At 39.4% G+C, this 17,397-nt stretch overlaps 1 protein-coding gene across 2 annotated transcripts in view; it reads right to left on the bottom strand.

The window, feature by feature from the left end:
• Positions 1-17,397, bottom strand: part of KANK2 (KN motif and ankyrin repeat domains 2) — a 191,455-nt gene that overhangs the window by 81,665 nt on the left and 92,393 nt on the right. For both annotated transcript variants that reach the window (XM_053717881.1, XM_053717882.1), the window contains exons 3-4: positions 12,725-12,974; positions 10,948-12,110 (exon numbers count right to left, since the gene is read on the bottom strand). In XM_053717881.1, the coding sequence (XP_053573856.1) occupies positions 10,948-12,110; positions 12,725-12,974 (1,413 nt within the window). The remainder of the gene's footprint in view (positions 1-10,947; positions 12,111-12,724; positions 12,975-17,397) is intronic.

The raw sequence follows: 17,397 nt of genomic DNA, 5'->3' as shown, positions 1-17,397 counted from the left end.
GCCAGGACAATGTCCGTGTGAGCCTTTGCTTGAGGAAGGGACGACGCTTGAATCAGAATGTCGTCCAGGTAAGGTACTACTGCAATGCCCCTTGGTCTTAGCACCGCTAGAAGGGACCCTAGTACCTTTGTGAAAATCCTTGGAGCAGTGGCTAATCCGAAAGGAAGCGCCACGAACTGGTAATGTTTGTCCAGGAATGCAAACCTTAGGAACCGATGATGTTCCTTGTGGATAGGAATATGTAGATACGCATCCTTTAAATCCACCGTGGTCATGAATTGACCCTCCTGGATGGAAGGAAGAATAGTTCGAATGGTTTCCATCTTGAAAGATGGAACCTTGAGAAACTTGTTTAAGATCTTGAGATCTAAGATTGGTCTGAACGTTCCCTCTTTTTTGGGAACTATGAACAGATTGGAGTAGAACCCCATCCCTTGTTCTCTTATTGGAACAGGATGAATCACTCCCATTTTTAACAGGTCTTCTACACAATGTAAGAACGCCTGTCTTTTTATGTGGTCTGAAGACAACTGAGACCTGTGGAACCTCCCCCTTGGGGGAAGTCCCTTGAATTCCAGGAGATAACCCTGGGAGACTATTTCTAGCGCCCAAGGATCCAGAACATCTCTTGCCCAAGCCTGAGCGAAGAGAGAGAGTCTGCCCCCCACCAGATCCGGTCCCGGATCGGGGGCCAATATTTCATGCTGTCTTGGTAGCAGTGGCAGGCTTCTTGGCCTGCTTTCCCTTGTTCCAGCCTTGCATTGGTCTCCAAGCTGGCTTGGCTTGAGAAGTATTACCCTCTTGCTTAGAGGACGTAGCACTTTGGGCTGGTCCGTTTTTACGAAAGGGACGAAAATTAGGTCTATTTTTCGCCTTGAAAGGCCGATCCTGAGGAAGGGCGTGGCCCTTACCCCCAGTGATATCCGAGATAATCTCTTTCAAGTCAGGGCCAAACAGCGTTTTCCCCTTGAAAGGAATGTTTAGTAGCTTGTTCTTGGAAGACGCATCAGCCGACCAAGATTTCAACCAAAGCGCTCTGCGCGCCACAATAGCAAACCCAGAATTCTTAGCCGCTAACCTAGCCAATTGCAAAGTGGCGTCTAGGGTGAAAGAATTAGCCAATTTGAGAGCATTGATTCTGTCCATAATCTCCTCATAAGGAGGAGAATCACTATCGAGCGCCTTTATCAGCTCATCAAACCAGAAACATGCGGCTGTAGTGACAGGGACAATGCATGAGATTGGTTGTAGAAGGTAACCCTGCTGAACAAACATCTTTTTAAGCAAACCTTCTAATTTTTTATCCATAGGATCTTTGAAAAGCACAACTATCCTCTATGGGTATAGTGGTGCGTTTGTTTAAAGTAGAAACCGCTCCCTCGACCTTGGGGACTGTCTGCCATAAGTCCTTTCTGGGGTCGACCATAGGAAACAATTTTTTAAATATGGGGGGAGGGACGAAAGGAATACCGGGCCTTTCCCATTCTTTATTAACAATGTCCGCCACCCGCTTGGGTATAGGAAAAGCTTCTGGGAGCTCCGGCACCTCTAGGAACTTGTCCATTTTACATAGTTTCTCTGGGATGACCAACTTTTCACAATCATCCAGAGTGGATAATACCTCCTTAAGCAGAATGCGGAGATGTTCCAACTTAAATTTAAATGCAATTACATCAGGTTCAGCCTGTTGAGAAATGTTCCCTGAATCAGTAATTTCTCCCTCAGACAAAACCTCCCTGGCCCCCTCAGATTGTGTTAGGGGCCCTTCAGAGATATTAATATCAGCGTCGTCATGCTCTTCAGTAACTAAAACAGAGCAGCCACGCTTACGCTGACAAGGGTTCATTTTGGCTAAAATGTTTTTGACAGAATTATCCATTACAGCCGTTAATTGTTGCATAGTAAGGAGTATTGGCGCGCTAGATGTACTAGGGGCCTCCTGAGTGGGCAAGACTCGTGTAGACGAAGGAGGGAATGATGCAGTACCATGCTTACTCCCCTCACTTGAGGAATCATCCTGGGCATCATTGTCATTATCACATAAATCACATTTATTTAAATGAACAGGAATTCTGGCTTCCCCACATTCAGAACACAGTCTATCTGGTAGTTCAGACATGTTAAACAGGCATAAACTTGATAATAAAGTACAAAAAACGTTTTAAAATAAAACCGTTACTGTCACTTTAAATTTTAAACTGAACACACTTTATTACTGCAATTGCGAAAAAACATGAAGGAATTGTACAAAATTCACCAAATTTTCACCACAGTGTCTTAAAGCCTTAAAAGTATTGCACACCAAATTTGGAAGCTTTAACCCTTAAAATAACGGAACCGGAGCCGTTTTAACACTTTAACCCCTTTACAGTCCCTGGTATCTGCTTTGCTGAGACCCAACCAAACCCAAAGGGGAATACGATACCAAATGACGCCTTCAGAAAGCCTTTTCTAAGTATCAGAGCTCCTCTCACATGCGACTGCATGCCATGCCTCTCAAAAACAAGTGCGCCACACCGGCGCGAAAATGAGGCTCTTCTAATACAGTGCCTGCCGATATTATAATATCAATATACCCAGATAAAATGATTCCTCAAGGCTAAATATGTTTTTAAAAATGAATCGATTTAGCCCAGAAAAGTCTACAATCTTAATAAGCCCTTATGAAGCCCTTATTTACCATCGTAATAAACATGGCTTACCGGATCCCATAGGGAAAAATGACAGCTTCCAGCATTACATCGTCTTGTTAGAATGTGTCATACCTCAAGCAGCAAGAGACTGCACACTGTTCCCCCAACTGAAGTTAATTGCTCTCAACAGTCCTGTGTGGAACAGCCATGGATTTTAGTTACGGTGCTAAAATCATTTTCCTCATACAAACAGAAATCTTCATCTCTTTTCTGTTTCTGAGTAAATAGTACATACCAGCACTATTTTAAAATAACAAACTCTTGATTGAATAATAAAAACTACAGTTAAACACTAAAAAACTCTAAGCCATCTCCGTGGAGATGTTGCCTGTACAACGGCAAAGAGAATGACTGGGGTAGGCGGAGCCTAGGAGGGATCATGTGACCAGCTTTGCTGGGCTCTTTGCCATTTCCTGTTGGGGAAGAGAATATCCCACAAGTAAGGATGACGCCGTGGACCGGACACACCTATGTTGGAGAAAATATGTCCGTTTTACAGACCCGCTCTCTGCTCTCTGCTGAGCGGGTCTGTTTTTTTTAGTCAGCGCATCGGGCCAGTTGTATAGTCACAGCCCGGCCCGACCGCGCCATAAGACTAAGTGCAGCTCGCTCCTGCTCTGTCTGACAGCAGGAGCGAGCTTCACTTAATGTTATGGCGCGGTCGGGCCGGCTGTGACTATACAGCTGGCCCGATGCGCTGTGTGAATAAAACAGACCCGCTCAGCAGAGAGCAGAGAGCGGGTCTGTAAAACTGACATATTTTTAAAATATTAAAAGGGAAAAAACATAATTTATGCTTACCTGATAAATTCCTTTCTTCTGTTGTGTGATCAGTCCACGGGTCATCATTACTTCTGGGATATAACTCCTCCCCAACAGGAAATGCAAGAGGATTCACCCAGCAGAGCTGCATATAGCTCCTCCCCTCTACGTCACTCCCAGTCATTCGACCAAGAATCAACGAGAAAGGAGAAACCAAGGGTGAAGTGGTGACTGGAGTATAATTTAAAAAATATCTACCTGCCTTAAAAAACAGGGCGGGCCGTGGACTGATCACACAACAGAAGAAAGGAATTTATCAGGTAAGCATAAATTATGTTTTCTTCTGTTATGTGTGATCAGTCCACGGGTCATCATTACTTCTGGGATACCAATACCAAAGCAAAAGTACACGGATGACGGGAGGGATAGGCAGGCTCATTATACAGAAGGAACCACTGCCTGAAGAACCTTTCTCCCAAAAATAGCCTCCGAAGAAGCAAAAGTGTCAAATTTGTAAAATTTGGAAAAAGTATGAAGCGAAGACCAAGTTGCAGCCTTGCAAATCTGTTCAACAGAGGCCTCATTCTTAAAGGCCCAAGTGGAAGCCACAGCTCTAGTAGAATGAGCTGTAATTCTTTCAGGAGGCTGCTGTCCAGCAGTCTCATAGGCTAAACGAATTATGCTACGAAGCCAGAAGGAGAGAGAGGTAGCCGAAGCCTTATGACCTCTCCTCTGACCAGAGTACACGACAAACAGGGAAGACGTTTGTCGAAAATCCTTAGTTGCCTGCAAGTAGAACTTGAGGGCACGAACTACATCCAGATTGTGTAGAAGACGTTCCTTCTTTGAAGAAGGATTCGGGCACAGGGAAGGAACCACGATCTCTTGATTGATGTTCCTGTTATTGACTACCTTAGGTAAGAACCCAGGTTTAGTACGCAGAACTACCTTATCTGAATGAAAAATCAAATAAGGAGAATCACAATGTAAAGCTGATAACTCAGAGACTCTCCGAGCCGAAGAAATAGCCATTAAAAATAACACTTTCCAAGATAACAACTTTATATCAATGGAATGAAGGGGTTCAAACGGAACTCCTTGTAGAACGTTAAGAACAAGGTTTAAACTCCATGGCGGAGCAACAGTTTTAAACACAGGCTTGATTCTAGCTAAAGCCTGACAAAAGGCCTGGACGTCTGGATTTTCTGACAGACGCCTGTGCAACAAGATGGACAGAGCTGAGATCTGTCCCTTTAATGAACTAGCCGATAAACCCTTTTCTAAACCTTCTTGTAGAAAAGACAATATCCTAGGAATCCTAACCTTACTCCAGGAGTAACCTTTGGATTCGCACCAGTATAGGTATTTACGCCATATCTTATGGTAAATCCTTCTGGTAACAGGCTTCCTAGCCTGTATCAGGGTATCAATAACCGACTCAGAAAAACCACGTTTTGATAAAATCAAGCGTTCAATTTCCAAGCAGTCAGCTTCAGAGAAGTTAGATTTTGATGTTTGAATGGACCCTGTATCAGAAGGTCCTGTCTTAGAGGTAGAGACCAAGGAGGACAGGATGACATGTCCACTAGATCTGCATACCAAGTCCTGCGTGGCCATGCAGGCGCTATTAGAATCACTGATGCTCTCTCCTGTTTGATTTTGGCAATCAATCGAGGAAGCAGCGGGAAGGGTGGAAACACATAAGCCATCCCGAAGTTCCAAGGTGCTGTCAAAGCATCTATCAGAACCGCTCCCGGATCCCTGGATCTGGACCCGTAGCGAGGAAGTTTGGCGTTCTGGCGAGACGCCATGAGATCTATCTCTGGTTTGCCCCAACGTCGAAGTATTTGGGCAAAGACCTCCGGATGAAGTTCCCACTCCCCCGGATGAAAAGTCTGGCGACTCAAGAAATCCGCCTCCCAGTTCTCCACTCCCGGGATGTGGATTGCTGACAGGTGGCAAGAGTGAGACTCTGCCCAGCGCCTAGTAATACACGGAGGTTCTCCAATTTAAATTTAAAATTTGAAATATCTGAATCCAATCTGTTTGGATCAGAACCGTCACCCACAGAATGAAGCTCTCCGTCCTCATGCTCTGCAAGCTGTGACGCAGTATCAGACATGGCTCTAGTATTATCAGCGCACTCTGTTCTCACCCCAGAGTGATCACGCTTGCCCCTTAGTTCTGGTAATTTAGCCAAAACCTCAGTCATAACAGTAGCCATATCTTGTAATGTTATCTGTAATGGCCGCCCAGATGTACTAGGCGTCACAATATCACGCACCTCCCGGGCGGGAGATGCAGGTACTGACACGTGAGGCGAGTTAGTCGGCATAACTCTCCCCTCGCTGTTTGGTGAAATTTGTTCAATTTGTACAGATTGGCTTTTATTTAAAGTAGCATCAATACAGTTAGTACATAAATTTCTATTGGGCTCCACCTTGGCATTGGAACAAATGACACAGGTATCTTCCTCTGAATCAGACATGTTTAACACACTAGCAAATAAACTTGCAACTTGGGTACAATCTTATTTAACAAAAACGTACTGTGCCTCAAAGAAGCACTAAACGATTAAATGACAGTTGAAATAATGAACTGAAAAACTGTTATAGCATCAATCCTTGAAAACAACACAACTTTTAGCAAGGGTTTGTTCCCATTAGTAAAGTAACAATAATTAAATTTGAAACGTTTTTAATCACAGTCAATATATAAGTCTCACAGCTCTGCTGAGAGAATCTACCTCCCTTCAAAGAAGTTTGAAGACCCCTGAGTTCTGTTAGAGATGAACCGGATCATGCAGGAAATACAAAAGTAACTGACTGGAAATTTTTGATGCGTAGCAAAGAGCGCCAAAAAACGGCCCCTCCCCCTCACACACAGCAGTGAGAGAGAAACGAAACTGTCACAATTAAAACAAGCAACTGCCAAGTGGAAAAATAATGCCCAAACATTTATTCACTCAGTACCTCAGAAAATGCAAACGATTCTACATTCCAGCAAAAACGTTTAACATAATAAATACCTATTAAAAGGTTTAATGTACTTTTTACAGAGTAATTCCAGTGAAGTACCATTCCCGGAATACTGAAGTGTAGAGTATACATACATGTTATTATAACGGTATGGCAGGATTTTCTCATCAATTCCATTCAGAAAATAAAAACTGCTACATACCTCAATGCAGATTCATCTGCCCGCTGTCCCCTGATCTGAAGCTTTTACCTCCCTCAGATGGCCGAGAAACAGCAATATGATCTTAACTACTCCGGTTAAAATCATAGCAAAAACTCTGGTAGATTCTTCTTCAAACTCTGCCAGAGAGGCAATAACACGCTCCGGTGCTATTGTAAAATAACAAACTTTTGATTGAAGTTATAAAAACTAAGTATAATCACCATAGTCCTCTCACACATCCTATCTAGTCGTTGGGTGCAAGAGAATGACTGGGAGTGACGTAGAGGGGAGGAGCTATATGCAGCTCTGCTGGGTGAATCCTCTTGCATTTCCTGTTGGGGAGGAGTTATATCCCAGAAGTAATGATGACCCGTGGACTGATCACACATAACAGAAGAAAAGGCATTTACAACTATAGCACTTAAATAATGTTATATAATTCTGCACTATGTGCAGAATTATATAACATTAATTTTAAGGTTTACTGACCCTTTAACTGCAAAGTGTCCAAGGCATTTATATATACAGTATATATATATATATGTCTATACATGTATACTTATTTTTTTATTTGTTTATATGTGTATATATGTTATCAACATTGGTAAACTATTTATTTTTAAAATTAAAGGGATAGTCAGATAGGGCATGCAATTTTTAACAACTGCAATTTACTTTTATCATCAAATTTGCTGTGTTCTCTTGGTATTTTTTGTTGAAAGCTAAATCTAGGTAGGCTCATATGCAAATTTCTAAACCCTTGAAAGACGCCTCTTTTCTCATCTTATCTTATGCATTTTGACAGTTTTTCACAGCTAGACAGCACTAGTTCATTTGGGCCATATAGATAACATTGTGTTCACTACCGTGGAGTTATTTATCAGCACTAATTATTATTATTTATCAGTTATTAAGTCAGCACTAATTGGCTAAAATGCAAGTCTGTCAAAAGAACTTAAATAAGGAGGCAGTCTGAGAAGGTTTAGATACAAGGTAATCACAGAGGTAAAAAGTATATTAATATAATTGTGTTAGTTATGCAAAACTGGGGAATGGGTAATAAAGGGATTATCTATCTTTTTAAACAATAGAAATTCTGGAGTAGATTGTCCCTTAAATTACTGCAAAAAGGGGCAAAATAAATCCTAAAACTGTATATTAATATAATAAACTTTTAATGGCCCAAATATCACTTGGATAAAGTAGAAGCTTGATTATAAAATATATTAGGGAAAATGTGAATATGCTACTTTGTAGTAACAGTAGTTAAAGGGACACTGTACCTAAATTTTTTCTTTTGTAATTCAAAAAGAGCATGCAATTTTAAGCAACTTTCTAATTTGCTCCTATTATCAATTTTTCTTCGTTCTCTTGCTATCATTATTTGAAAACAAGGCATCTAAGCTTTTTTTTTGGTTTTAGTACTCTGGACAGCACTTTTTTATTGGTGGATGAATTTATCCACCAATCAGCAAGGACAACCCAGGTTGTTCACCAAAAATGGGCCGGCATCTAAACTTACATTCTTGCATTTCAAATAAAGATACCAAGAGAATGAAGCAAATTTGATAATAGGAGTAAATTAGAAAGTTGCTTAAAATTTCATGCTCAATCTGAATGACGAAAGAAAAATTTTGGGTACAGTGTCTCTTTAAAGGGAGATAAAACCCACATTTTTTCTTTCATAATTCAGACAGAGCAAACCATTTTAAACATTCCAATATTTTTCCATTATCACCATGGTTTCATTCTCTTAGTATCCTTTATTGAAAGAGCAGCAATGCACTACTGGGAACTAGCTGAACACATCAGGTGAACCAATCACAAGAAGCTTATATGTGCAGTCACCAATCAGCTGCTAGCTTCCAGTAGTGCTTTACTACTCCTGAGCCTATTGTACCTACGCATACTTTTCAACAAAGGATACCAAGGAAACAAAGCATGAGATAACATGAGTAAATTGAAAATGCCTGGAATCCACATTAGACTAAAGTAAGATTTACAGCAAATGGGTTGATACTAGGATTAGCCTATCGGTCCTAAAATTGTTCAGACATATGGGGGCATATTTATCAAGGTCTGGCGGACCTGATCCGACACTGTGGATCAGGTCCGCCAGACCTCGCTGAATATGGCGAGCAATACGATCTCCGTATTCAGCATTGCACCAGCAGCTCACAAGAGCTGCTGGTGCAACGCCGCCCCCTGCAGACTCGCGGCCAATGGGCCGTCAGCACGGGGATGTCAATCAACCCGATCGTACTCGATCGGGTTGATTTCTGGCGATGTCTGTCCGCCTGCTCAGAGCAGGCGGACAGTTATGGAGCAGCGGTCTTTGTGACCGCTGCTTCATAACTGCTGTTTCTGGCGAGTCTGAAGAAACAGGGGCCATCAAGCTGCAGTGAAATAGTTAATTGTTATACAGCTGTTTTTCTATTATTTATACAAACTGATATCAGAAAAGTTTTCCAGGATTTTGTTTTCAAATCTTGCAGTTAAAATTAAACTTGCATGATTCAGATAAGTATGTAATTTAACAAAAATCCAACCCACAGCCAATGTACCTCCACTATCAAATTGCGCAGTCTTTTTATGTGCACAGGAAGGCACCTTATAATCTGTTCATTTTATACACGCATACAAGTCTGTGATTGGCTGTGACTGGCATTGTATTTTCTGCATACAAGTCTGTGATTGGCTGTGACTGGCATTGTATTTTCTGCAATTCTACTATTTAAAGCAACATATAAGTCAAATTTGAAATATACAGGAGTACATTTTAACTGAGACAAAACAATTTCATTTGCAAAAACCCTTTTACAAAGAAGTTATCACAGTCGTAATAAATTGTGTGCAGCATCCCTAGCATACACATGTAAGACACATGCACTTTTCTAGCATACACAGGTAAGCTACATGCACTTGCATCAGGCATATTCATTTCAAATCAGGCTTTTCATTAGTTTATTCTTAACATTTCAGCAAGTTTTCAATATATTTGTAAATTTAAAAGAAAATGTTTGCTGCCATAAATTATTAAAGGGACAGTCAAGTCCAAAAAAAACTTTCATGTTTCAAATAGGGCATGTAATTTTAAACAAATTTCCGATTTACTTTTATCACCAACTTTGCTTTGTTCTCTTGGTATTCTTAGTTGAAAGCTAAACCTAGGAGGTTCATATGCTAATTTCTTAAACCTTGAAGGCCACCTCTAATCTAAATGCATGTTGATAGTTTTTCACCACTAGAGGGCATTAGTTCATGTGTTTCATATAGATAACATTGAGCTCATGCACGTGAATTTACCATGGAGATAGCTCTGATTGGCTAAAATGCAAGTTTGTCAAAAGAACTGAAATAAGGGGGCAGTCTGCTGAGGCTTAGATACAAGGTAATTACAGAGGTAAAACGTGTATAATTATAACTGCGTTGGTTATGCAAAACTGGGGAATTGGTAATTAAGGGATTATCTATCTTTTAAAACAACAACAATTCTGTTGTTGACTGTCCCTTTAATTCTGAGTGATGTGTCTTACAAGTCCCTCGTGGTGACCTCTAACTTGTACGCACAGGATCTTGCCTGTTCTTTAAAGGGACACTGAACCCAAATTTTTTCTTTCATGATTCAGATAGAGTATGCAATTTTAAGCAACTTTCTAATTTACTCCTATTATCAAATTGTCTTCATTCTCTTACTATCTTTATTTGAACAGCAAGAATGTAAGGTTAGATGCTGGCCCATTTTTGGTGAACAACCTGGGTTGTTCTTGCTGATTGGTGGATAAATTCACCCACCAATAAACAAGTGCTGTCCATGGTGCTGAACCAAAAATTTGCTGGCTCCTTAGCTTAGATGCCTTCTTTTTCAAATAAAGATAGCAAGAGAACAAAGAAAATTGATAATAGGAGTAAATTAGAAAGTTGCTTAAAATTGCATGCTCTATCTGAATCACAAAAGAAAAAAAATTGGGTTCAGTGTCCCTTTAAGCAATGCACATGCACGGTGTGCGCACATCACACAGAGGAACCATCTCATTCGAAATCATAGGCAAGCACTGTGTAGACTTTCATAAACATTATGGTGGGGATAAATGTAACCCTAATTGGTAAATACTTTTGACAGGGCTTGATTTTCTTTGGTTGATCTTTTTCATGTAATACAAAGAAAGTTTAACAGATGTCACTCTTTGGTCTAATTATTAACATTTATGGGTTTTTAAGCTAAAAACAAACAAACAAACAAATAAATAAATAAAAACCTACAAAGTAATTTAGTTAGTGAATAACTGATTCCACACAGTTCTTTTCTCACCTTCCTTTGCACCATGCCCCGTGATACTGATCTTCTTTACCAAATGGATAGTGACAGCTGGACCTTGAGAGGTGTGGAATGGCTTCTCTACAATTTCTCTGCTCCTATACACTCTCTCCTCTTCCTCTCGTGGCTTTGCTCCTACACCTCTTACTTCCAAGTCTCGAGCCCTTTGTGGCTGGACCCCAGGTCCCACTTTTGTGCTGGAGGCCACTTCACTTCCTCGTTCTACTCTAGCTACCTTCACTGCATCTGCCCGTACCTCCTCCTTCTTCTCTCTTTTTCCTGTTTCCTCACCCCTGCCTGCTCTCTCAGCCTCTTCAAGTTTTTTGTTAGCATTTTGAACTTCAATCAGAGCCCGTCCAAGCTGCTTTTCAAGCACTGCGACTTTGGCAGACAGTGCCTGGACTAGAAGCCTCTGTTTATCTGCCTCTGGTTGCCTTGTAGGGATAGGCACGAAGTCCACCTCTCGCACCCATACTCCAACGCTGCACATTTTTTTAGTTGGCCTTTCCTGAGATTCCAAATGCACTTTTGTATCTTCTTGTAATCCTTCTTTCAAACCCCCTACTTTCTTAGCATCTTCTCCATTTTCTTCTTTGCCCTCTCTTCCTGGCTCTCCTTCTACTTTCCCATTTTTTGAATCTTCTTCTGGAATTTCAATGTATAGTTCCCCTCTTCCCCTTCCCCTAGAGTTATTGCCAGTATGCCCAAGGAACTTTTGGCTCTTTAACTGAACACTTAGTTGGCGCTTCTCTTCCTGGAGGACAGAAATTTTTACCTGGAGGACTGGAATCATTTTCACCTGCTCCTCAAGCTGGCGCAGTCTCTTAAGAGCCACTGCCATCTGCTCCCGCACATGCTGGAGATGAACTGGGGTAGGAGAAACTGGCGTGGACATTCCAGAGCTTAATGGGGTGAAAGAAGAAAGTTGTTGTGTTGAAGAGGAAGAAGGTAGGCGAGAGAGAGAAGGAGTAGAAACAGAGCTGGTTGAGCGGCAACCCGACCCAAGAGGACGAGACTGCCCAGCCTCCAACTTCTTGCTAGCATCCAGCAATGTCCTCTCCACACGGGGATTAAAGCTATTTGCAGTATGAGGTCCACCTCTGCTCTCGTAGGCTGGGTAGAAGCTTCGTCCACAGTATGAGTAAGAGGAGTGACGGCTGAAAGGTGATACATAAAATCTTAGTTTACCACTCACTCAACTCAAGTGTAGTTATATAGTATAATGCTTCATCAATGGTACATCAAATAATTTTTTCTGCTGTTTTCTTATACCATACTATTTTATTTCTTTTGATTTGCTTTATATATTAAGTTGCTTTCTCTTACATTTTAGTTTTCCCTGAATGCCTCACTTCCTATCTCTTTCCTTTCTATCCTTTCTCTTTTATCGCCTTGGCTGCTTCCTTTCATCTTACTTTTCTTCTCCTTAATGACACTATCACAATTTTTTCTTACTCCCCTTTATTTCGATTACTTTATTCTCCACCGTTATTCTCCTCTTTTTATGCAACCCCTCCTCTTTTTTTCCCTCTCTCCTCTCTTTATTATTTTCTTCTCAACTCTCAGTTTTGAGCTTTAAATTTCCCATCAGCCTTCTCTGTTCCCTCTTCATCTTTCCACTAACCTTATTTCCTCTGTCACTTTTTGCCTTTAACTCTCTATAACATTTACTCTGCCACTCTTAATCCTTTGGTCATTCCTATCAATGTTTACATTCTCCCTCAGAATTTCTTCTGTATTTCCAAACTCTTAATCTTTGTCACGTACCCACCTATCATTGCTGGCATTAGAACAAAGTGACTCTGTGGATGTCCACCAAGAGCCGGTGTAGCCTGGGCCACGTGGTAAGGATCCATAACGAGGTCTGCGGTGTACTGGCACTTTTTTAATAGTATGACCTTTCTCAATGTCATCAACATATTTGAGGAAGTCCAAGTCTAGCCGGTAACCATACGGTGTCTCTACAGAATAGGGCACATCAGGGTCTTTTACTCCAGAGAGGGAGGCAGGGCCAGGTTTACCTGCAAATAGAATAATTAACAATTTTCAATTAAGTGGTGAATTGGAAATATGCTGAGCTAAGGAAGAAGTATTAACAAAAATGTTAACTTTGCATTTTCACAGTAATGTACACGGTCACCAAAAACAATACTCACCTCTCATACTCCTAGATCTGTCTGCCTCCTTCTGCATTTTTGACACATCTTTTATACTCCCAAAAAAAAACTCAAAATAAATCTGACATCCCCTAGCTGCTATATACACTTATTCTTTACACAGTTCAGTCTTTCTGAGTCACATTATATAAATCTTCCTCTTTTGTTTATACAAAGTTGTCTACTGTTACTAAGGATGAGTAGATTTTTTTTTTTTAAATGACAAAATGTAAAATGCTGACCACACTGAATCATTCAATTTTAATTTTTTTTTTTTAAAGAACAGAATTCTAGTGTGTATATTTGATTTGAACTTTAAATGCTTCTCTTACAGTGACTGTTGTATAAAGATAATATTTAATACAAAAGGTACGTTCTAGTAGAAATGGAAATGTATATCAGTAGATTTAAGTTTTTATTAGATGTATTTTTGTAATACACATTTATTAGCAATAATGCTTTTAGCTCATACTGCGCACACAACCTCTGGAGCATATATCTGTAGGTAGAGTGCACCAACAATAAGACATAGAAATGCCATATATTGTGTCCCATGTCCACTCTTTGAATGTGGGTACATAGGCATATGTCCCATGCACAGTAAAGCTATCTGTTAAAAAGTGACATCAGGCCGCTCTTTGGGGGCCCCCGCAATGCAGTGAGATTATGAGATGGTGCAATGTATATGTTGCATTTACTTTATGAGAAGTGATAATGGTATCAGGAGGTCTAATATTTTGTGTTAGTCTTTATATAGGTTTAAGACAAATCAGTAAAGAACTGACGAAAGAGTACAAATATACCACTCATAACGTTAAAATTAGCTTATGCCTACTTCAACTAGGTAAGGTAAAGATATGACTGGGAATGGAATTCAATGGCTTACCCCTAAAAATTAGTTGAATCTAAATGGTGGTTCTGGGAGGTTCTGTTCTTGGCGGAAACAACTTAGTAATTAAGGGGTCCTAAAAAGGTGGTTTAGGTTATAACGACTCGAATATATGATTAGGAAAATGTCAAAGACCTATACCTATGGTTTACCAGTATTAATAGTATTCCTGGAAATACCAGAGATTTATACCTTTTGTTTGCCAGTATTAGTCGTCATCTCTCAGGAAATACCATAGGCCTACACCTTTTTGTTAACCAAATGATGAAGCATATATGTGCTCATATAGGGGAGCCGTTAGGCTAAATTAGCATTCTGTCTAAATTTTCTCTCTAGATATATCAGAGACTTGTACCTTTAAATTTCCAGTAATAATATTTAATATAGTGAGTACTGTAAGTAATTTCTCTCTCTGAAAATATCAGAGACCTATACCTATTAATTATTCATCTATTAGAGATTCTCTCTCTGGAAATATCAAAGACCTATACCTGTTAGTTTACCAATGGTGGAACATAAATATAGAAAGTGAAAGCTCATGCTAGGGAGCCATATAGTTTGGGAAAAGATCTATACCTATTAGTTAACCAGTTTGGCCAGTGTTTCTGAAAATATCAGAGACCTATACCTGTTAGTTTACCAATGATGGAGCATGGATATAGAAAGTAAAAGATTGTGTAAAGGAGCCATATAGCAAAGACTTTTCCCAAACTATATGGCTCCCTAGCATGAGCTTTCACTTTCTATATTTATGTTCCACCATTGGTAAACTAACAGGTATAGGTCTTTGATATTTCCAGAGAGAGAATCTCTAATAGAGGAATAATTAATAGGTATAGGTCTCTGATATTTTCAGAGAGAGAAATTACTTACAGTACTCACTATATTAAATATTATTACTGGAAATTTAAAGGTACAAGTCTCTGATATATCTAGAGAGAAAATTTAGACAGAATGCTAATTTAGCCTAACGGCTCCCCTATATGAGCACATATATGCTTCATCATTTGGTTAACAAAAAGGTATAGGCCTATGGTATTTCCTGAGAGATTCTGTTAGTTTACCAGTGTTGCCAGTATTTCTGGAAATACCAGAGACCTATACCTTTTAGTTTACCCATATTGGTGGTTATTTCTCTGGAAATACTAGAGACTTATACCTTTTAGTTTACCAAATGATAAAGCATATGTGTGCTCATATAAGGGAGCCGTAGAGCTAAATTGGCATTTCGTCTGAATTTTCTCTCTAGATATATCAGAGACTCATACCTTTAAATTGCCACTAATTATATTTAGTATAGTGAGGACTGTAAATAATTTCTCTCTCTGAAAATATCAGAGACCTATACCTATTAAATTGACCTCTATTAATAATTCTCTCTCTGGAAATATCAGAGATCTGTACCTGTTAGTTTACAATGATGGAACATGAATATAGAGAGTAAAAGCTTGTCTTAAGGAGCCATCTAGCTTAGAAAATGTCAAAGACCTATACCTATTATATGGATTTAAATACCCTTAGCTATGTCAGGATTGGCTGAGTAGGTCAACTGTCATATTATTGGCAAGGTGATTGGATGAGATACAAATCAATCATTGTAGCGCATCGTGATTGGATGGAATATCTTTTGATGTTGTTTTATTGGATTAAATGATATTTGCCTAGAGCAGTAGTGAGTTATGGTTTACCATATAACTATATAAGTTGTGTACAGTATGAATAATATTACAAAAACAAACATGTATAATGTTTGTCTTTGGTGGAAACACTTCATTCTCATTGGCAGAGACACTTGTCATTCGTGATGATTATTGGGCAATATAAATCCCAATCATCTCAATACACTGTGATTGGCTGAAATAGTCTTGCTTTGTCAGATTGTATTTGAACAGGAAATCTAGCGAAACACAAAATAAAATAAAATAAATAAATTAAACAAATTAAATAATAATATAAACTTTTGTCTGATGCTTATAGGAATTATGTATAAATTAGTCACTCTTTTGAGAAAATACTAAGTATATCAAAAACATCAGTGTGAGTGTCATTCATTTCTATTGGTCTATGCATCTGTTAATCAACCTAACTCCCAATGGGAGCAATACCGGGGCTCAGAAACAGCCAATGGAAATTCGCCATAAAAAAACTGTCATAACAAAGGATTCCCAGGGATTGCGCTTGTTCTATGGATATCATTCCATTTGTGTATTAATAGAATATTTAATAATATGGATTTGAATACCATTGAATCTAATAGGGGAATTATAATATTTACATTTGTGAAATACTTTCTCGTTAGTTGAAGCATGTCATAATCATCTTGACTACGGTGGGTTTAAGAATAATTAATATCTAATGAATGCAAATATTGCACTATATACCAAATAGAAAGGTCTCAACTGATTAATCCAGTTGGTCTTGGCAATATTTAAGCGTATTTGTATTATAATGTATCTGTGATAGATATTAAGTAAATAATCACCTAGATTACGAGTTTTGCGTTAGAGGCTGTGCGGTGCTAATGAGCAGTTTATGCTCACCGCTCACTTATAGACAACGCTGGTATTACGGGTATTTACAAACCCGGCGTTAACCCCAAAAAAGTGAGTGAAGAGCAAAATTTAGCTCCACATCTCACCTCAATACCAGCGTTGCTTGCGTTAGCGGTGAGCTGGCTAAACGTGCTTGTGCATGATTTCCCCATAGGAATCAATGGGGAGAGCCGGCTGAAAAAAAACCTAACACCTGCATAAAAGCAGCGTTCAGCTCCTAACGCAGCCCCATTGATTCCTATGGGGAAATACTTTTTATGTCTACACCTAACACCCTAACATGAACCCCGAGTCTAAACACCCCTAATCTTACACTTATTAACTCCTAATCTGCCATCCCCGACATCGCCGCCACCTACATTATATTATTAACCCCTAATCTGCCGCTCCGGACACCGCCGCCACCTACATTATAGTTATGAACCCCTAATCTGCTGCCCCCAACATCGCCAAACCCTACATTATATTTATTAACCCCTAATCTGCCGCCCCCAATGTCGCCGCAACCTAACTACATTTATTAACCCCTAATCTGCCACCCACAAAGTCGCCACCACTATATTAAATGTATTAACCCCTAAACCTAAGTCTAACCCTAACACCCCCTAACTTAAATATAATTACAATAAATCTAAATAAAAATTACAATTAATACCTAAATAATTCCTATTTAAAACTAAATACTTACCTATAAAATAAACCCTAAGATAGCTACAATATAACTAATAGTTACATTGTAGCTATCTTAGGGTTTATTTTTATTTTACCGGCAACTTTGTATTTATTTTAACTAGGTACAATAGTTATTAATAAGTTATTAACTATTTAATAACTACCTAGTTAAAAT

This window comes from Bombina bombina, chromosome 6 (assembly GCF_027579735.1).
Source record: "Bombina bombina isolate aBomBom1 chromosome 6, aBomBom1.pri, whole genome shotgun sequence".
Lineage (NCBI taxonomy): Eukaryota > Metazoa > Chordata > Amphibia > Anura > Bombinatoridae > Bombina > Bombina bombina.
This window is presented reverse-complemented; position numbering and strand designations above follow the sequence as displayed.